Source organism: Stegostoma tigrinum, chromosome 12 (genome assembly GCF_030684315.1).
Source record: "Stegostoma tigrinum isolate sSteTig4 chromosome 12, sSteTig4.hap1, whole genome shotgun sequence".
In the NCBI taxonomy this organism is placed as follows: Eukaryota; Metazoa; Chordata; class Chondrichthyes; order Orectolobiformes; family Stegostomatidae; genus Stegostoma; species Stegostoma tigrinum.
This window is the reverse complement of record NC_081365.1, coordinates 80,727,626-80,749,961: the sequence shown is the minus strand read 5'-3', so window position 1 is coordinate 80,749,961 and position 22,336 is coordinate 80,727,626. Positions and strand designations below refer to the sequence as shown.

The following is a 22,336-nucleotide window of genomic DNA, read 5'->3' as shown; positions in this document are numbered from 1 at the left end:
TCCTATGTTTGCTTGTATATATGAATGAAATTCTGAATGGCCAAAACCAGGGATCCTCTCCTGCCTGGGTCTGAGTAGCTGCCTGGTCTCTGGCAGCCCTTCAAATGCCAGCAACCTGGGACATAACTTCCTGGGGCAAATGCATTAATGATGTGGTAATGTGTTGATGCGCTCTACAGCAAGTCCTATCAACTCAAATCTAACATACAGCCTGAGGTGGCAGCATCTGAGCTGGTGGTGGGTTCAGGAGACAGCATTGCTGATGACTCTTCTGAGGGATCTGTGGCTTCTTCCTCAGGCGGAGGAAGAGATGATGTCCTGAAGGGCTGCTGTCTTCAAGAGATGAGAGAGAATGAGTTGTGAAATAGTTCTGAAGCTTGGCCGTGTTAAGAATACATTCTCAATGGAGGTATATGGGAGAGCAGCACAACACTTGGCATTGATTCTTACGTGATTACTGGTATATGGAGTTCTCAGCAATACCACATGAGCAGTCACAGTCCTTTCCCACTCGGGTCGGGATCCTCTCATGGAGAGACCGGGAGAGATGTTGGTCACCCTACTTTGTGTCTTGGCCCCCTCTACCCTTTCATAAAAAGCGAAGTGCATCAAGACCTGGATGCCGTGGTGGAACAGTTGCTGAAGGTTGGCATGCAGGTGCAGCAAGTGGAGAGGAAAGCTATTGGTACGTTGGCCTTCATTTGTGAGAGGATTTGAGTGTGAGAGTCAAGATGTCATGCCACGGTAATTCAGGTCCTGTCAGCAAATTTGGTTGCCAACTTGCCCCTGTTGGCCACCTGAAAAGGCACCGTTACCACCACGAACAGCAGCTCTTGGGCGATGTTGCAGCAGATTAAGCTGAAACGAGGCTCCAGAGATCCTGTGAAGTTCTGACAGTGCCAAGCACTTGCGTCTGTGGCAAGAGAGAAGACATAATGAGTGAGAGGCCATTGGGGTGTGGTGTCTAGGTAATGAGGCCAGCTGCAGGGAACTGAGTGAGAAAACTTGCTGATGCTCACAGAGAAACCATGCATGACACTTCTGGCCAAATTCAGCCTTCGGTGATACCAGCCTGAGGCAATTCACCCTTTTGACTGTATCAAATCAGCAAAACAATTTATTCCAAATTGCTAAGTTTTAGCAATACAAAAGCTTGAATCCACAGATATTTTAGGAAAGAATTCTTAAATACAAAGTTTTTTTATAAATCACATTTCAGTGAGCACAGAACTAAAATGAATTTATCAAATAATTTTGAATTGTTAAACCCTTGTGAAAGGCTTTGATGGCTGAAGCCATGAAGATGCCCTGAGGGTGAATTTACAAATAATATTTGTCCCTGGATGTGAGTTTGCTCGCTGAGCTGGAAGGTTAGTTTTCAGACATTTCGTCACCATTCTAGGTAACATCATCAGCGAGCCTCCGACGAAGCGCTGGTGCTATGTCCCGCTTTCTATTTATCTGGTTAGGTTTCCTTGGGTTGGTGATGTCATTTCCTGTGTTAGTGATGTCACTTCCTGTTCTTCTTCTCAGAGGATGGTAGATGGGCTCCAAATCAATGTGTTTGTTGATGGAGTTCCGGTTGGAATGCCATGCTTCAAGGAATTCTCGTGCATGTCTCTGTTTGGCTTGTCCTAGGGTGGATGTGTTGTCCCAATCAAAGTGGTGTCCTTCCTCATCTGTATGTAAGGATACTAGTGATAGTGGGTCATGTCGTTTTGTGGCTAGTTGATGTTCATGTATCCTGGTGGCTAGCTTTCTGCCTGTTTATTCAATGTAGTGTTTGTCACAGTTCTTGCAAGGTATTTTGTAGATGACGTTCGGTTTATTTGTTGTCTGTATAGGGTCTTTTAAGTTCATTAGCTGCTGTTTTAGTGTGTTGGTGGGTTTGTGGGCTACCCTGATCTCTACTACTTGGACCTCTTGGCGTCAGGGTAGCCCACAAACCCACCAACGCACTAAAACAGCAGCTAATGAACTTAAAAGACCCTATACAGACAACAAATAAAACGAACGTCATCTACAAAATACCTTGCAAGAACTGTGACAAACACTACATTGGACAAACTGGCAGAAAGCTAGCCACCGGGATACATAAACATCAACTAGCCACAAAATGACATGACCCACTATCACTAGTATCCTTACATACAGATGAGGAAGGACACCACTTTGATTGGGACAACACATCCATCCTAGGACAAGCTAAACAGAGACATGCACGAGAATTTCCCAGGGCAGAAATGGCTAGCATGAGGGGTCATAGTTTTAAGCTGGTTGGTGGAAAGTATAGAGGGGATGTCAGAGGCAGGTTCTTTACGCAGAGAGTTGTGAGAGCATGGAATGCGTTGCCAGCAGCAGTTGTGGAAGCAAGGTCATTGGGGTCATTTAAGAGACTGCTGGACATGTATATGGTCACAGAAATTTGAGGGTGCATACATGAGGATCAATGGTCGGCACAACGTTGTGGGCTGAAGGGCCTGTTCTGTGCTGTACTGTTCTATGTTCTCTGTTCTAATTCCTAGAAGCATGGCATTCCAACCGGAACTCCATCAACAAACACATTGATTTGGAGCCCATCTACCATCCTCTGAGAAGAAGAACAGGAAATGACATCACTAACACAGGAAATGACATCACCAACCCAAGGAAACCTAACCAGATAAATAGAAAGCGGGACATAACACCAGCTCTTCGTCAGAGGCTTGCTGATGATGTTATCTAGAATGGTGATGAAACGTCTGAAAACTAACCTTCCAGCTCAGCGAGCAAACTCACATCCAGAACCTCAACCTGAGCTACAAATCTTCTCAAAACTCGCTAATATTTGTCCCTTTCAAATTGCAGCAGAGGAGGATATTCAGTGGTTACACCAAATCAGAACAGGAGATCACATCTGCAAATGAGTAAGTATTTAAGAAATGGACATGGGGTTATTTTTTTTTATTCAACTAACCTGGTAATTTATATTTTAGTCCCCTCCAGATACCAGGCCTGTCCTGGCATGCTTTCCATCTTACAATGTCCGTGTACTTCAATGTATAAACCCCTGTTTATTTCTGACACTCAGGAGCTGTAGTTTCCCTAATACCACTGTGGTCCCCAGTCCTGTAAGCACTTTACATTTAAAATTCTGTCTCTGTCCTTTTCCAAGCCTTCCAGGGCATCTGCCGCTCCTATATTCTTGTAATCTCCTCCAGACATTCAACTAGCTGAGACCTCAGTAGTTCTCCTGCAATGACCACTTGTGAATCATTCGGATTCACACTTGCCAAAATTTGCGAAGTCAAATTGTGGCAATGAGGAATTGTAGCGGACAGAGTCCCTGAGTCAGCCTGTAGTCTCTAACCAGTAAGTTATGTTATAATGAACAATGAGCAAAAAGCATTGAAAATTACAGCATGGAACAGGCCCTTCAGCCCTCCAAGCCTGCATAGATATGCTGCTTGTCACAACTAAAACCCCTTACACTTCCGGGGATCATATCCCTCTATTCCCATCCTAGTCATGTATTTATTAAGACGCCCTTTAAAAGCCACTGAAGTATCTGCTTCCGCTACCTCCCTTGGCAGTGAGTTCCAGCCACTCATGACGCTCCGTGTTTTTAAAAAAAAACAACTTGCCTCATAGATCACCTTTAAACCTTGACCCTCGCACCTTAAACCTATGGCCCCTAGTAACTGACTCTTCCACCCTGGGGAAAAAGCTTCTAACTGTCCACTCTGTCCATGCCTTTCATAATCTTGTAGACCTCTATCAGCTCTCTTCTCAACCTCCGGCATTCCAGTGAGAGCAACCCAAGTTTCTTCAACCTCCCCTCATAGCTAATGCCCTCCATAGCAGGCAGCATCCTGGTAAATTTTTTCTGCACCCTCTCCAAAGCCACCATATCCTTCTGGTAGTGCAGTGACCAGAATTGAACACAATATTCCAAATATGGCCTAACTAAGGTGCTATAAAGCTGCAACTTTACCTGCCAGTTTTTAAACTTGATGCCCTGGCCAGTGAAGGCAAGCGAGCCACGTGCCATGTTGACTATTTTTCCATCTGCATTGCCACTTTCAGTGACCCGTGTACCTGCAAGTTATGTGCCATTTTTTTTGGGCTTGTACCATGAGCGATGGGCTATCACTGTTTCTTTTTTATTCTAGTGGCAAACAAGGAGCTGGAGGATCTGAGAAAATGGAAGGAAGCTAACCGGTTCGGTCCAATCAACTTGACTCCCACACAGTTGGGTATGAAATTTTTTTACAATTTGTTTAGAGGTTATGGGTGATGCTGTCTAGACTGGTGTTGATTGTCCAACCCTACCTGCTCTGGATAACATAGTGCTGAGCTGGTTTCTTGAACTGTGGATGCCGATATGGAGTAGGTTGAGCCCCAGTACCATTAGGGAGAGAGTTTCCAGGATTGGAACCCAGCAACAGCAAAGGAATGACGGTATTTTTCCAAGGCAGGATGGCGACTAGCTTGAAGGGGAACTTGCAGCTGGGATATTCCCAGGCATCTCCTGTACTTGCCCTTCGAGATGGAAGTGGTCATGGGTTTAGAAGGTGCTGTCTAAGGAACCTTGGTGAATTTCTGCAGTGCATCTTGTAGATAGTAGCAGTGAGATATACCAAATATTGTTGGTGGAAGGAGTGGATGCTGAAGGCAATGGCTGTGATACCAATCAAGCGGACTGCTTTGTCCTGGATGATAGAACATAGAACAGTACAGCATAGTGCAGGCCCTTTGGCCCACCTAAGGTCTATCTAACCTCCACCACTACCTTCTAATATCATCCATGAGTGCCTATTCAGTGCCTGACCTCATTGCAGCCTTGCTTCAAACATGAATGGAAGAGATACATTCCAGAAGTGTGGTGAAAGTGACTGCTCTTAACATCAAGGTAGCATTTGACCAAAAGTGGCACCAAAGAGCTCCAGCAAAACTTGTGTCAGTAGGAATTGAGGGAGAAACTCTCCACTGGTTGGAGTCGTACCTAGTACAAGGATGTCAAGCTTCTTGACTGTTGTTGGAGCAACAGCCATACAGGCAAGTGGGGAATGTTCCAACTGACACATGATCCCAGCTGATATTGGAAAAATCAGATCCCAGACTGAAATCTGGATGAACGATCCTGGTTTGGTTTTAACAAGGTAGATTCTCACTGAAACATAAGCAGACAATGGTTTTAGTAATGAAACTATATTTTTTATTTCATGAAAGATATGAAGATAAAGTAGAATAAACTCAAGCCATTTACACAACATTATTTTTGAGATTTTTGAAGTGTACAGTAAAATATAATCCAAAAATGTGCCTTTACAAATCCCAGGACAGTACTTCCATCAAAAAAAATCCCTCTTCTAACTCGTTAAAAGATTTAATTTAACTGCAGTTTCAACACGCAGTCTGGATAGCCTTTTCTTGGAGCTTTCATACTCGAAAGCTTGAATGTTCTCAGGTTCAAGTAACCTCTTGAGGGCTTAGTTCAAACACTTTTGGGCCTGGAACTATTACTTAACTCCTTGTTCTAATCTAATCTACTTTTTACGATCTTCTCCCTTTCTCAGGTGCACTGTTTTACATGTCTATCTTCTTCCAAGGACTTCTACAGATCTGCTTCAAACTGAAAAAAACACCTTTATTTTCAAGTTATCAGAGCTTTCCCCTAAACTTAAAATCTAGAAATTCTTAATGGCAACACTGATGCACAATTATTTACTTTTCTCAATTGCAAACTTAGAAGCAATGTGCACAAACACGCATTAGTTTTGATCTACATTTCTATCATGTTTCTTTATAAGAAATCACCATGACTACAGAAGTACTTGCAAGTTTATCATTAAACTCCTTCAGACACACAGAAAAACCCATAAGTCAAAATTCAAACGTCTAAACTTAAAAACAAATGATATTAAAATAGATATAAATCTCACACCATGTATCTTGCAACGCATCCTGACTTGTGCCTTCTGGATGGTGGACAGGCTCTGGGGAGTTGGAAGGTGAGTTATTACAGGATTCCCAGGCTCAGACCTGTTCTTTTAGCCATAGTATCAGTATAGCTGTATTGTCAAAATGGAAAATCAACTTCAATAGGATAACAATAATTTAGATTCAAAGGTTGGCAGCGAAAATCTGTGAATTGATATTCACACCTGATTATTTCAAATGCATCAAATTCAACTCACAAATGCCCACCTTCAGCACGTCCTGCACTTTGTGGATTAAACCACAGATTGCCCATCTTATCATCCATATATCTTGAAACACTATATTTCTAATGATCGATTGTTATTCTTAGTTTGGTAATCAGGGTAAAATTTCCACGACCTCCACTTTGAATCACCCTATAATAGAATCAATGTAACACCACCTGTTATGTATGGCTTACAATCAATTACTTACTTGAACTGTTGAATTTCTAGAATTGGTTAACCAACACCCTTTACTAATGTTTGGAGATATTAATGTGAATTTCCCAATATTTATGATTAATGAAGATGATGATGAATGGGATTAGGATAACGACATCTGACTGATCCTAGAAGATTTCCTAGAAGAAGCACCAGTTGTGTGTATGGACACCCGTCAGAAACAAATTTACTGAAACTCTTTGATTAATAGGAATTGTCTCACCACGTGGAATTTGCCTAACAACATTGTCAACAAATTGTCCAGCAACCAGTTCAACTATACCAGCCTTTATTAAACTTCCCTCTTCTAGCATCTGAACACCTACCAACTCATCATTGGTTCTTGCATTCACTCCTGCAAATCTGACAAAACAATTGTGATCACCTCATAATCAAAATATTTTCTTGGACCCTCATGACTGATCTGACAAAATACCAGATGTACTCTCTGTCTGACCATCTATGGAACCTTCAGACTCGTTATCTGACTATCTCTCTGTAAAGCCAGTGTCGAGAAACCAGACAAAGAAGAAGCAAAGTGGAAATTAGAAGGGTGAGTATAGGGATCACATGCATCTGACCTAACAGGATACTGATGATTACACTGAAGACCATATGACTTCATTTGGTTTACATAAAACCATCCAGTTTTATCCAGAATCCAGTAACACTTTCTACACTAAGGACTTATTTTACTGACAGTAAAATGAGGTCCATAATATCTAGGTGACCAAAATATACCTGCTTGATGAACTTGAAGCATATCTGTTGTCCCACCTTGTACTCTATAGAATCCACTTTACAATCAATGTAAGCCTTGCTCTGTTTCCTTTTGTGACCCAGGTTCAGAAAAGTTCAACCCTAAAAGAAATTCAGTTTCCCCATCATCAAAATATGTGGAGTAAATCCAGTTGAACTAGAGACTATAATTTCACACTATCATTAGAACAAACGTTAGTAATGTGTTCCTTGTATAATTGTCTTCTGAACCATGTTGTTTGAACTATGATTCATTCTCTCTGCTATCCCACCTGATTGAGGATGTTAGGCAATATGGAACCTTTGATCCCAAGTAAGGTCATAATATCTTGCATTATTTGAGCAGTAAAATGAATGCCTTTATCTGATTCAATGCTACAGGGGAGTACCCATCTAGTAAACAGTTGTAACAGGACAATTAATGGTAGGACTTTGGGTAGTGTTGTAGAACAGAGGAACTTGGGGATGCAGGTACATAATCTTATAAAATTTGAAAACTCATTTGGCATGCTATGCTCAGTCCTTTGAATATAGGAGCTGGGACATTATGTTGAGGTTGTAGATGACTCTGGTGAGGCCTCTGCTGGAATACTTTGTCCAGTTCTGGTCACCCAGTCATCAGAAGGACATTGTCAAGCTGGAAAGGGTTCAGAAGAGATTTACCAGGATATTGCTTATCTGAAAATGTATTCATTTCTTCTAGCAGTCAGCCAATAAATTGATCAAAGCCTGATCAAATAGTTTGACCCCAGCCGATGGAATTTACTGGTAAACGTCTCCTAAATGTTTACACCAAGCCGTAAACAGTGACATTCCATGCTCCATATAAGATAGTATTGGTGCCAGTATGTCTAAAGACCACCATGACAGCCTTTCGTAAAGACCGTTCATTCCACGACACCCTGGTCCACTCCACACTCCCCACTAACCCCATCACTCCAGCACCTTTCCCTGCAACTACAGGAAGAGCTACACCTGCCCATACACCTCCCCACTCACCTCCATTCAAGGCCCAAAGCAATCCTTTCATATCTGACACCTGCACATCCTTCAGTTTGGTCTATTGTAACCATTGCTCCCAACGTAGCCTCCTGTACATTGATGAGATCAAGTGTAGACTTGGGGACTGTTTCATGGAGCATCTGTGCTCTGTATGTGACAAATGACAATACCTACTGGTTACCAACCATTGTAATACCCCCGGCCTGACTCCCTGGGTGATATGTCCAAGCTAGCCCTCCTCCAATGCCATAATGATATCACAAGGAAACTGGTGGAGCAGCGCCTCATATTCTGCCTCAGGAGCATACAGCCCACTGGCCTAAACATGCAAATAACCAGTTTTAAAATCTCCCCACCCTCAGCCTCATCCCACCAAACATCCCTCTCATACCTGCCTCCTTTACCTGACACAACCTGTCCATTTTCTCCCTCACCTATTCCCCTACACTTCCCGCCAACAATTCCCCACCAACCCCTACCTATATCCAACCTATCACCACCCCATCTACCTTCCCCAGCCCCGCTCATACTCCCTCCAGTCTCCTTGACCTGACACAACCTGTCCATCATCTCTCCCATCTATCTGCCCCACCCATCTCACTGACCAATCCCCACCATTCCCTACCTGCATTTACCTGTCACCATCCCAACTACCTTACCCAGTCCCATCCCTCCTTTCCTATTTATTCCCCAGCTCTATTACCCCTCCCCATTTCTGAAAAAGGGTCCCAACCCATACTGTCAACTCTCCTGTTCTTCTGATGCTGCGTGGCCGGCTGTGTTCCTCCAGCTCCACACTGTTGTCCATGGTAGTTGCCTTATTTGATCAACACAAACTGCAGGTCACAACAGGTCCTGCTGCAGTTTTAACTCTGGTCATAATTTGAACAAGCTTGACCAAAATTTCCAGCATGTCTGCTTATAGCTCTTAAACAGCCTCCTAGCCATTTCTGCTGCTGGCCACCTGACCAAAAGGGGCTGCAGCAATATGGATACAAAATCAGCTGAGTGATAGGAAACACGGACTAATGATCAATTGATATTTTTCACACTCAAGAAAAGATGGTAGTGGAGTTCCACAGGAATCTATGTTGGCATCCTTGCTTTTCCTGGTTTATAAATTTAATCATTAAAACCTTGGTGTTCAGGGGCAATTTCGGATAACTCAAAACTTGGCAGTGTTGTACACACACAGGCTATCCTCAATCGATCTACATTAGACCGTGTCACTATTTAATTTTGGCCCAAATTATTGTTTCTAGAAGTTTTGCAACTACTGAGTTATACTGACTGCTTGCTATGTAATTACTGATTATTTTTTACAACCTTTTGTTTATATAAGGAAGCAATGTTTATTACTGTCTTGTCCTCTGGTAATTCCCTGCCTCAAAGACTGAAAAATTGCCAATGCCTCTGCAATTTCTATTCCGCTATTTAAGGATGTGTGTCAGATAAATGGCAGATGAAGCTCCATGCAGAGCAGTGTTTGATTATTATACATTTTGGAAGAATGGACACAGTGAGACAAGATAAAACCTGTAATAATTCTAAAAGGGGTGCAAGAGCAGAGTGACTTGGGCTATATGGGTGTGCGTTATCGAAGTTGAGAGAACTGTTCATTAAGCATAAAGCATTCTAGGCAAATTTAGTAGGGGCACAGAGTATACAGACATTGTATAGAACTTGTATAAAATGCTAATTCGGCCTCAGCTGGAGGCTTGTATGGTTCTGGGCACTGCACCAAAGGAAGGACGTGAAAACATCGGAGAGGCTCCAGAAGAGACTTACAAAACTGAAATTCCTCATTGCAGGATCCATCTATCAGGATAGATTGGACTGCTATAGAAAGGATGCTATTAAATTGGAGAGGGCTCAGAAAAGATTTACCAGGATGTTGCTGGGAATGAAGGGTTTAAGGTACAAAAATAGGCTGGATAGGCCAAGACTACTTTCACTGATGCATGGGAGGTTGAGGGGTTACCTTATAGTAGTTTGTAAAATGAATAGGGGCATAGATAAGGTGAATACCAAAGGCCTTTCTCATAGGGACAGGGAGTTCACCACTCGATTTACCTGTTGCACTGCTGAGGATTCACAGCTGACTAGACTTCTGATTGGGAGTCAACGAGGAGTCCACGAGTAGATTTGCCAATCCAGGCCTCCGACCAATGGTGCTAATTATGCTCCTAAGATGCTGCTTGGCCTGCTGTGTTCATCCAGCTCCACACTGTGTTACCTCGGATTCTCCAGCATCTGCAGTTCCCATTTTCTCTGATACAACTTCTCCTCTATCCATCTTCGATCTGCCTCCTCCCCTCTCCCTATTTTATTTCAGAACCCTTGCCCCCTCCCCCTTTTTCTGATGAAGGGTCTAGGCCCAAAATGTCAGCTTTTGTGCTCCTAAGATGCTGCTTGGCCTGCTGTGTTCATCCAGCTCCACGCTTTATCTCTTACTACCAATGGTAATGGGTTCAGGAGCTGCTTTTGTCCCCACCAAAAGTGTCCGGAAGTAAGTTTCAGAATGTAGAGTCTGAGCTGAGGCCATCTTACACTGGTGTTGGAATGGCTGGGATGGCATTCTCACTGTTGGCACTAGGCAGTGCCCAAGCAGTGTAAAAGCACATGTATTTGTGTTTTCGATCACCTCAGTGTGGAGGTCAGTTTTTCCAGTTTGCATTTATGAAATGTCTCTTGGAAATGTAGTCTTTGCCCCTCTTACAGCACAGTGAAGGGAATCAGTCTTGTCATGAGGCTCCATGGAAGGGGTTTGCTAATGCTGATTCCAGAAAGGCCTTTGATAAGGTTCCATGCTGCTAGGCTGCTCTGGAAGGTTAGATCACTTGGAATCCGGGGAGAGCTGGCAAATTCAATACACAATTGGCTTGATGGTGGAAAGCAGAGAGTAATAGTAGAAGGATTTGGAGAAGATTTGTAGCTCAGGTTGAGGTTCTGGATGTGAATTTGCTCGCTGAGCTGGAAGGTAAGTTTTCAGACATTTCGTCACCATTGTCCTAGGACAAGCCAAACAGAGACACGCACGAGAATTCCTGGAAGCATGGCATTCCAACCAAAATTCCATCAACAAACACATTGACTTGGAGCCAATCTACCATCCCCTGAGAAAAAGAACAGGAAATGACATCACCAACCCAAGGAAACCTAACCAGATAAATAGGAAGCGGGACATAACACCAGCACTTCGTCGGAGGCTGACTGATGATGTTACCTAGAATGGTGACAAAACGTCTGAAAACTAACCTTCCAGCTCAGTGAGCAAACTCCCATCCAGTAGAAGGATGCTTGTCGTGCTGGAGGCCTGTGCCTAGTGGTGTGCCTCAGGGGTCAGTGCTGGGCCCATTGCTGTTTGCTATCTATGTCATCCAAATCATTGTACATTATCAATGTGGGCCAAGAAATGGCAAATGGATTTTGAAATAGACCAGTGTGACATGTTGCATTTTGGAAAGTCCAATCAAGGTAGAGGTTTCATGTTGAAGGGTATGGCCTTAAGGCGTGTAATGGAACAGGGGACCTTGGAGTTCAGGTCCACCGTTCTCTGAAAGTGGAGTCCAGGTAGACAGGGTAGTGAAGAAGGCTTTTGGCACACTGCCCTTCATCAGTCAGAGCACTGAGTATAGAAGTTGGAAAGTGTTGTTGTAGTTGTACAGGATGTTGGTGAGGCCACTCTTGGAGTATTGTGTTCAGTTTTGGTCACATTGTTGTAGGAAGGATGATATTAGACTGGAAAGAGTGCAGAAGAAAATTGCAAGGATATTGCCAGGACTCAAGGGACTGAGTTATAGGGAGAGGTTGGACAAGCTAGGACACTTTTTTTTTTCTTTTTGGAGCGTAGGAGATTGAAGGGGAATCTTGTATAAGTGTATAAGATCATGAGAAGCATGGATAAAGTGAATGCACTGTCTTTTTTTCCCAGGGTTGGGGAATCAAGGACTAGAGGGCATAAGTTTAAGATAAGAGGGGAAAGAATACATGGAAACTGAGGGGCAACTTTTTTTTTTACACAGAGGGTGGTACGCATATGGAATGAGTTACAAGTGAAAGTGGCTGAGGTGGGTGCATTAACAACATATAAAAGGCATTTGGACAAATACGTGGATAGGAAAGGTTTAGAAGGATATGGGCCAAGTGCAGGGAAATGGGGTTAGCGTGGATGGAGATTTTGAGCCAAAGGGTGTGTCTCCATGCTATAGGACTCTATGATGCACTTCCCCAATTTACGACTGTAGTAGAAACTGAAAGAACTGTGAATGCTCTAAATTTGATTTTCAGCATCCACAGTTCTTTCAGTTTTTATTTAGTTTATATTTAACTCTCTGCCACATCTCTTCTAGGTATGCCCACCTTGAAGAAGCTTTGCTCCTATCTCTGATGGGATTTCCATTACAATCCTCCTCCTTGTCCACAGACATTAATTTCACTGTCATTTCTGGTGTTTGATCAAGTATTTGCTGAAACTTGTTTCCGCAGCCACATCACATTGCTCAGTAACTGCCTCCGACTCAGACTTGCCTCCAGTCCTGAGGAAGGGTCACCAGACCTGAAACGTTAACTTTTTTTTTCTTCACAGATGCTGCCAGACCTGCTGAGCTTTTCCAGCCGCTTCTGTTTTTGTTCCTGCCTCAGTAAGTTGAGCTGTCGTGGTGAGGGTCCCTATTTGGGACCCAGTGTGGTCACCTGCAGTCTAATCCAGTCAGCCCTTTCTGTAATAAAAACCAAAAGAACTGCAGATACTGTAAACCAGGAACAAAAACAGAAGTTGCTGGAAAAACGTAGCAGGTCTGGCAGCATCTGTGAAGGAGAAAACAAGAGTTAATGTTTTGGGTCTGGTTACCCTTCCTGAGCTCAGGAGGTGAGTCTGAACCGGAGGCAGTCACTGAGGAATGTGATATGGCTATGGAAACGAGTTTTAGCAAACACTTGATCAAACATTAACGTTTTGGGTCTGGTGACCCATCCTCAGAACCTTCTAAGTCACTGGACATGAAACTTTAACCCTGTTTTCTCCTTCACAGATGCTGCCACACCTGCTGAGCTTTTCAAGCAACTTTGTTTTTGCACCCACTTCTGTACCTTTATTTATCCAGATCATCTCCAACAAAGTACTGTCAATGCTAAGAAAACTTAGCAGGTCTGGCAGCATCTTTGGAGAAAGAAATAGTGAGTGTTTCAAGTCTGGCTTGATTCTTCAGATTGCATTACGGATGTTAGATGTAATTTTCTTTTTCTTTTCCACTATTAGACCTGCATTAAATAACCTCTGCAATGGTTGAAACCTTCAGTCTTTAAGAATTGGGAGTGCAAATAGGCCCCAAGAGCTGAAGAGCCTATTCCACCTTTCAAGAGTAGTGGAATTGATCCATTTGTACTCTGAGTGCCACATTCCTACTTGTTCCTGATAACCTTTTGATTTCCCAACCCAACAGAATCTATCCACTACTGCCTCAAAAACATTTCAGTGGCCATGCATCCACTCCCTTCAGACACATAGAATTCCAAGTTCTCAATCCTCGGAAGAAAGTACCCTGCATTTCTATTTTAAGAGGAAGACTTCAATTTTAAAACAATGTCCTCTACTTTTGGACTCTTTTCCCCCAAAGAGGAAACCTCCTTTCCATGTTGACCTTGGCAAGATCATTCAGAATCTCAAAATTCAATCAAATGATCCTCCTTGTTCTTCTAAACTTTAGTGGAAACAAATTATGCCTGACCAAGCTATCCTCCTCAGACAGCCTGCTCATTCCAGGAATCAATTTCGTAAATTTCCTCTGAGCCATCTTCAGATGATCATTTATCTGTAGTATAAAATATCCTGACTGACAAACTCAACTTGAATTTGCTGTATAGTGGAGTGGTGACGTTGTGATATCAATGGAGCAATGATCTGCATTGAATGCTTTGGGTTGACATTACACCATGGCAGCTGATGGAATTTCAATTCAATTAATTAATAATTGGGAATTGTCAATTTTGTTTCAAATGTTGCTGCTATCAACAATGGGTTGCTTTTTTTTAAAAAGTCATTTTAGGGAAGGAAGTCTGCTGTCCTTACTGGCTCTGGCCTAGATGTGAGTCCAGATTGTCAGCAATGTGCTTAATTGCACTCTGAAATGGCCCAGCAACCACTCAAATGGCTCTGTACCGGTTCTGATGGTAATTAGGACTGAGCCATAAACAAGCCTTGCCAATGATGCTCACATCCTAAGTTTAAAAAAAAAGGGAGCCTTTTAGAGTTTGATGAGCAGGACAAAAATATCACTAATTTGAATAATATCTCAAACCCACCCATTTGATGGGCATCTTAGGGAAATTTCCCAGACCCTGATTATATACCTGGATCCTTGCTGAATTTTTTTTTTGTTTTCTTTTAGGTGGAAGCATTTCTGAAGCTGAGGCACGCCAACGACAGCAGATAAACCTCCGAGACGCCAGGTTCCAAAAAAACGTTCGTATGTTCAGATATAATGCAAATCATTGGCCTCCTTCTCTGCCATAGGTTCATTCAGCCCAGCACTTCCAAGGGACCAACCCTGTTTAGATCTATGCTTTGTTTGCCAGAGCCCTGCACACTTTCACCAAGTGTTTGCCTGATTCCCTTTGCAAGGATATCATTGTCTCTGCTTCCAGCACCTTTTTCAGTCAATGTTTTCTAGATCGTAATGATGAACTGCGTATTTTCTTAAAAATTTCTCCTCCTTTCTCTTCAGTTGCATTGTCACCCTCTTGAATCCAGTGTAAATCCTGAGTCATCACCTGTAAGCACCCTCGTAACCCTAGTTTTAGCTTGCGGCAATGGCAGGTGTTAGTCTTCAGTTCAGGAACTGCAGGTTGGACAGTTTCCTCATGTCACCTTCCCAGCTCCCTGAGGGCAGCCTCTTCGCCAGATATCTTGGCCTCGGGATGTTGGATGCAGGCTGGAGTGTATACCCAAACCACCTTAGGAAGGAACAAAGGTGAGCAGGTGGTGTGACCACTAGGTTAGAAAACCCAAGCTCACTTCCCAGGACATTTGACTCAGAATCATAGGATCCCTATAGAGTGGAAACAGGACCTTCAGTCCAACCAGTCCACACCAACTCTTGGAGCATCGCAGCCAGACCCATCCCCCATAACCCACCCAAGCTAAACATCCCTGGGCACTATGGGAAATTTAGCATGGCCAATCCAACTATTCTGCACATCTTTGGACTGTGGGAGGGAACTGGAGCACCCAGAGGAAACCCACGCAGACGGGGGGAGAATTGAACCCGGGTCCCTGGTGCTGTGAGGCAGCAGTGCTAACCACTGAGCCACTGTGCTGACTTCTTAGATCCTTTAGTCCTTCCATCGCCACCTACATGTCCCTTCAATGTCAACCCTTAACTCCATTCCAGCCCAAAACACCAATACATGCCCACTCGCCCAATGTTTACTAGGTATGGAACCATGAGCCAAAGACTGGCAAGTCTTTGAAATGTTTGAGGAAGAGGATTGGCCATTTGAAAATCCTGACCTCTGCTTCTTTTTCAGATTCTGTCTCAAAAGCCTCAATTGAAGTTGCTTCTACTGTACAGTTAGGACATTCAGATCCTAATCACTTAATGTATGAAAGAGTTTCTCTTCCGTCACCATTGTTGCTTTTGTCAATTAACCCTAAAATATATATTTTCTCTAATTCTCAATCCTTCCACCAGTGGGGACAGTTTATCCCTATTTACTTTGTCTTGACCCTTCATGATTTTGAACACCTCGGCCATCTCCTCTTCAAAGAAAATACCTAACCTCTCAAATATTTCCATGTAACAGAAGTTCCTCATCCTTGCAATCATTCTTGTAAATTTTCTCCACACACTCTCATGCCTTTGCCTTTATTAGTCAGGGCATTGAATGTAGGAGTTGGGAGAACATGTTGCACCTGCACAGGACATTGGCTACGTAACTTATTGAATATGGCATTCAATTCTGATCACCCCGCTATAGGAAAGATGTTAAACTTGAAAGGGTTCAGGAAAGCTTTACAAGGATGTTGCCAGGGTTGGAGGGTTTGGCTGCAGCTATTTTCCCTGCAGTTTTGCAGGCTGAGGCGTGACCTTTATAGAAGTTTTATAAAATCAGGAGGGGCATGGATTAGGTGAATAACCAAGGTCTTTTCCCAAGGGTAAGGGTTTCCAAAACTAGAGACCATAGGTTAAATGTGAGAGGGGAAAGTTTTTAAGAAGGGATTTAATTCCACTTCTTCCATGACCTAGGTAGTATAGAATCCTACAGCACAGAAATGGACTCTTTAGTCCAGCCAATCAATGCTGACCACAATCCCAAACTAAATTAGTCCTAACTGCCTGTCCTTGGCCCATATCCTTACAAACGTTTCTTGTGTACTTATTAGAATGTCTTTTTAATGTTGCAACTGTGTCTGCATCCATTGTTCCCTCTGGAAGTTTAGTCCACGTACAAACCACTCTGTATTTTTTTTTAAAAAGCCCTTCATATTTTTTTTTTAAATCTTTCTCCTCTTTCACCTTCAACGTGTTCCCTAGTCATGAAAGCTCCCACCCTAGGGAAAAGACACTGGCATTCACCTTATCTGTATCCCTCATGAGTTTGTGTATCTTTATAAGGTCACCTCTCAACCTCCTGCACTCCAATAAAAAACGTTCTAGCCTATCCAGCCACTCTTAATGACTCTCAACCTCCATTTCTAGCACCATCCTGGCAATTCCCTTCTGAGCCCTCTCCAGCTTCATAATATCCTTCCTATAACAGGGAGACCAGAATTGGACACAGTACTCCAGAAGAGGCCTCATCAATGTCCTGTATAACCTCAACATATCATCCCAACTCCGACACTCAAAAGATCTGAGCAATTAAGGCAAGCCTACTAAATACTGCCTTAACCACCCTCTCTATATGTGAGACAAACCTCAAAGAATTATGTGCATGAACCCTGAGGTGTCTCTATTCTACAACACTACCCAAGCCCTGTTTTAATTGTGTAAGTCTTGCCTCTTTTATTTTGCCAAAATGCGATAGCTCACATTTATCCAAATTAAACACCTACTGCCACTTGTTAGCCCATTGACAAAAACGTTCAAGATCTCTTTGTAATCTTAGCTTTCTTCACTGTCCACTATACCGCCAATCCTTGGTATCATCCGCAAGCTTATGAACCATGCTTTCTACGTTCTCATTTGTCATTTCTACAAATGATTTAAACAAAAGTGGACCCAACACTGATCCCTGTGAAATACAGCTGGTCAGTGTTTGGTAAAGACTAATACAAGGCATTGACTTTATACCTCAACTACCTACCCTGCTTCTAAATATAATTCATATTTTTTAATTCCTAATCACTTCCACTTTTTTTTTTGTCAAACCTTTTGCTCTTTATATTCCAAAGGCCCCCATGAAGAAACTTTTGAACCTCTTAATTATTAATTCATGCAATATGACAGTCAGTGGCTAGGCAAGCATTTTATTGTCCGTTGTTTTTGATTCCTCTCTCTCAAATCACAAAATAGTTGTTCACAGACTGGAATTTCAAACTATTGAGAAACCATTTTCCCTACGTTCTCCCCATGTCTGCGTGGGTTTACTTCAGGTGCTCCGGTTTCCTCCCACAGTCCAAAGATGTGCAGGCTAGGTGAATCGGCCATGCTAAATTGCCCGTAGTGTTCAGGAGTGGGTTATAGAGGAATGGTTCGGGATGGGATGTTCCAAGAGGCAGTGTGGACTTGTTGGGCCGAAGGGCCTGTTTCCACACTGTAGAGAATCTAATCTAATCTACACATATAGTGAGGGAGAAGGAGAGGTTACTGCTAAACTGAAATCAACTGTATACCCAAACTGACCACACTGACTCAGACCTCGGGCAGGCAATCTAAACTTCTTAGATTTGTGAAACTTGTACCTTTATTTCCAACAGTCAGCCTACACCCAGTACCCCATGCCCAAAAAATGCCACTATATCCCACACCCATCTGTATCCCATAGCTGATACCAACTGTAGGAGCGTACCCCTGACAGGGGACAAAGACACAGTAGGCAGGTAGGATCCCGTCAAGTGGAAGACTTTTTTATTCAAGCAGAAACTGGTTGATGCAGGAAGAGGGCCAAAGGACCTTCCTTGAATCTGGCCTCGATATAGAACAATACAGTGCAGAACTGGCCCTTTGGCCCTCGATGTTGCGCTGACCTGTGAACTAATCTAAGCCCCTCCCCCACACTATTCCATCACCATCCATATGCTTATCCAAGGACTGTTTAAATGTCCCTAAGGTGGCTGAGTTAACTACATTGGCAGGCAGGGCATTCCACGCCCTTACCACTCTGAGTAAAGAACCTGCCTCTGACCTCTGTCTTAAATCTATCACCCCTCAATTTGTAGCTATGCCCCCTTGTACAAGCTGAAGTCATCATCCTCGGAAAGACTCTCACTGTCCACCCTATCTAATCCTCTGATCATCTTGTATGTCTCTATTAAATCCCCTCTTAGCCTCCTTCTCTCCAATGAGAACAAACCCAAATCCTTCAGCCTTTCTTCATAGGGCCTGCACTCCAGACCAGGCAACATGCTGGTAAATCTCCTCTGCACCTTTTCCGATGCTTCCACATCCTTCCTGTAATAGGGCGACCAGAACTACACGCAATATTCCAAATGAGGCCGCATTAGTGTTTTGTACAGTTGCAGCATGATGAGAAAGCAATTTTTCCCTTAATCTTTGGCTCAGATCAGAAGAGAGATCACTTACACACACTGATCTTCACAGCAAAATACAGAATTTTTCTGCATTGTAATGCAAAACGATCAAATACAGCATGAACACTGTCCTTTTCCCGTTAATCCACACACCCAGTTCCATGGGACACCTAATCATGGCTGGGCATTCCTGTGGACAGCCCCAGATTCCCTTGATTTTATGGCATTTACCACACATTATATTCCCCAGGCTTTGGGATCTTTCTATGCATCATATTCATTCGCATTCCAAAGTTACTTACTATATTCCTTTAGATCTGTCTCAGGCTTCCTTATCTCTGAGGAGAGCTTGAATTGTATTTCATGTACTTTATCAAATTCAGTTATTTCTTTTTATGTTTCTCACTGTCCCAATTGTATATGTAAAAGTGCAAAAGACACTTAGAAATTAACCTTATTGCAATTAGTTTAAATTGTTATAAAATTCATTGTAACATGTAAAATTATAGAACTACTTACTGTTAGCAATTGGTAATTAAAATTAATGAGCTGTGAACAGTCTGTTTTAGTCAGGACCTAAGAGAAGGCATTTCTTTCACATCCACGTTTAAGTATGTTTTTCTTAATGTTTGCATTATACTAATGTTATATGTGTATCTCTCCTTTTATGTTGAAAGCTACTCCTGTGGTTATCTGAAGAATCTTTAACTACAAGCTATTTTTTAATATTGTGATTGACTTCAAAGAAACGATTATTTACCGCAAAATAACTTTAGCAGCTGCAAAAAGCAACAGCTATCAGAGATAATGGGAACTGCAGATGCTGGAGAATTCCAAGATAATAAAATGTGAGGCTGGATGAACACAGCAGGCCAAGCAGCATCTCAGGAGCACAAAAGCTGACGTTTCGGGCCTGGACCCTTCATCAGAGAGACATGTCTCTCTGATGAAGGGTCCAGGCCCGAAACGTCAGCTTTTGTGCTCCTGAGATGCTGCTTGGCCTGCTGTGTTCATCCAGCCTCACATTTTATTAGCTAAGGGAGTTATAGTAGGAACTGCCAATGCTGGAGAATCTGAGATAACACGGTGTAGAGCTGGATGAATACAGCAGGCCAGGCAGCATCTGAAGAATGGTCTCGACCCAAAACGTCAGCTTTCCTGCTGCTCTCATTAGTATAATGCAAACATTAAGAAAAACATACTTAAACCTGGATGTGAAAGAAATGCCTTCTCTTATGCCCTGACTAAAACAGACTGTTCACAGCTCATTAATTACCAACTGCTAACAGTAGGTATCTCTATAATTTTACATGTTATAATGAATTTTATAACAATTTAAACTAATTGCAACCCCCATACCCCTTTTCTCAGCTCGAACCACATCTAGAGCAATTCAGTTCCTCTCCCAGTACCCGTCAGTATATCCTTCTTGACCAAGGGAACCCCAAACACGTCTCTCCTTTCACAGGTTGGCCCTAACCTGTTGACCTTCAAGAACCACATGAATAAGGGAACTTTCCAACAGTGCTGGGACCCAGAGGCGATCATTGAATTGACCCGTACAACAGCACCTTCTGTGTATTCAGACACAGACCTTACCCTGGCTACCAACACTCTGGACAGTGTCATGTTACCTGAGTTACGTGGTACTGTTGTGCTGCCTTCGTATCTTCTCCGGGAGGAATATCATGTGGTGCATCAAATGTGCAATTTCAGAAACAGCGAGGTTCTCGGCCATATTGATACCCAGGTACAGTACAGCCAAGTTAGCCAGAGGATCTATCAATTTGGCTGTAGTCTTAGAATAAGTGGCCAATGATACCCCACAAGCCCTGGACAAGGTAAATGCAAAAATGGTCACCATATGAACCACGGCATTGCAAAACTTAATTGCCCTTGACATGGTACTAGCTAAGAAAACGGGTATGTGTGCTGTCATCAGAAAGGAGGGCTGTATGTACATCCCTGTAAACTTGGAGAAAATTACTGATTTGGCTGACCATATCTGAAAAAAAATGAACAAACTCATATAAACCACATCGCCAATCCTATGGAGTTGGGCAACAGGGTGTCTGGGATCCCTGGGGATGTCCATTGCCCAGGAAATAATAATTTTTGTTGTTATTACTATGTATGTGTTATCTCAACTTTTTAGTTCATTAAATGTGGTGTCATAAATCTGGGTAGTTACTAAATCCCACGGGCGTTCCCTTTCCCTGGTTTTCAACCCTTGCCAAGCAGACCAAGCTGCCAGGCCTCCCTATTCCTGTTGTGCTAGTGAATGTGATGAAGTGGGGTGGTCTTGTAGTTGGGTGGGTACCATCCTGCAAAAGTGGCCAGGTTATATCCTGCTGGTTTCCATTGTGCTCTATCTCAATCAGTCCTTACTAAGTACCTCTCACCATTGGTAGGCCACCCGTCTCTATCCCTCTGCCCTGAACTATTCTGCCTCCATACCCATTCAGCTAGGTCCGAGGTGTTAAAAGGGATCACACTGGTGTCTCTCCGTTACAATGTATGAGGAGGATATGTGTACAGACCCAGTAACTGGACATGTTATGTCTTTTTGATACATGCAAGATAAGTATAAAAATGTGTTCAACTCTCTCTTCTCTACTCCCCTATCACCCTTGATGAGATCAGCATTGAGAAGCTCACAGACACTTAACATTTTCATACTTATGCTAATTTCAGCAATATTCTTAAAGTTTTCACCGCGCAACCATATCACACAAATTTACGTGCAATCTTAATCTACCCCGGTTGTCATCCTGGGGTCAAGGATCCTGTTCCTGCTGTTTGTTGGTGCTCACAGATGAGGGCACTTTAAAACCTCCAACAGGGAAAGACAGACAGAGAGCGAGCTTACCAGACTAGCAGGCTGGACTGTTACACTATTAACACTTACGTACCCTTAACTGTGTAGGATTACCAGTTCTGTTTTTAATAATAAGTATGCTTCTGTTACCTGGTCATATTACCTCATGAGGCCCCTCCCATCAGGGGACAAGGCTCCCTTGTTTGGGATTATTTTCACGAGGACCCTTGATCTTGGGGCTGGCATTTTCTGTTTGTCCTGGGCAGCCACTCAGACTTGCAGTCCTTGACGAGCTGCTGGTCTTGTGCCTGTCTGTGAAGTATGTGTAAATGCTTACAGAAGGATTTCATGTAATCCCAGACTTGTCCCTTGCTGTTGGTCCATTCTGTTCCCCTAGTGATTAGGTCCTGGGACATCCCCAGAGATCTCAGCCACCTTGTTGCCCAACTCCATTGCCTTCTGGACCATCAGAATGGCTGGTAGATAACAGACCCATTTAACCCCTTCTATCATTGCCTTGTCAGAGCATTTTTCAGCATTCTATTCATTCTCTCTTCATGCCCGAGCTCTCTCGGGTGGTAGGGGATTTGATACCTTAGTCCCAAAGTTTACATGCCTTCTTCAGGTACTTGCTGTAAAGTGGGTCCCATGGTCTGAGTC

General features: G+C 43.0%; 2 protein-coding genes across 4 annotated transcripts in view; one reads left to right on the top strand and one right to left on the bottom strand.

Moving 5' to 3' along the window:
- Positions 1-257, bottom strand: part of LOC125457351 (zinc finger protein 239-like) — a 34,530-nt gene extending 34,273 nt beyond the window's left edge. The window contains exon 1 of the mRNA XM_059650010.1: positions 209-257. Within this exon, the coding sequence (XP_059505993.1) occupies positions 209-257 (49 nt within the window). The remainder of the gene's footprint in view (positions 1-208) is intronic.
- Positions 1-22,336, top strand: part of epsti1 (epithelial stromal interaction 1) — a 106,939-nt gene that overhangs the window by 42,554 nt on the left and 42,049 nt on the right. For 2 of the 3 annotated variants that reach the window (XM_059650050.1, XM_059650048.1), the window contains exons 2-4: positions 2,848-2,906; positions 4,152-4,235; positions 14,555-14,628. In XM_059650050.1, the coding sequence (XP_059506033.1) occupies positions 2,903-2,906; positions 4,152-4,235; positions 14,555-14,628 (162 nt within the window). In that variant the 5' untranslated portion in view covers positions 2,848-2,902. Of the gene's footprint in view, positions 1-2,525; positions 2,907-4,151; positions 4,236-14,554; positions 14,629-22,336 lie in introns of all 3 variants that reach the window. The other variant, XM_059650049.1, reaches the window with a different exon arrangement.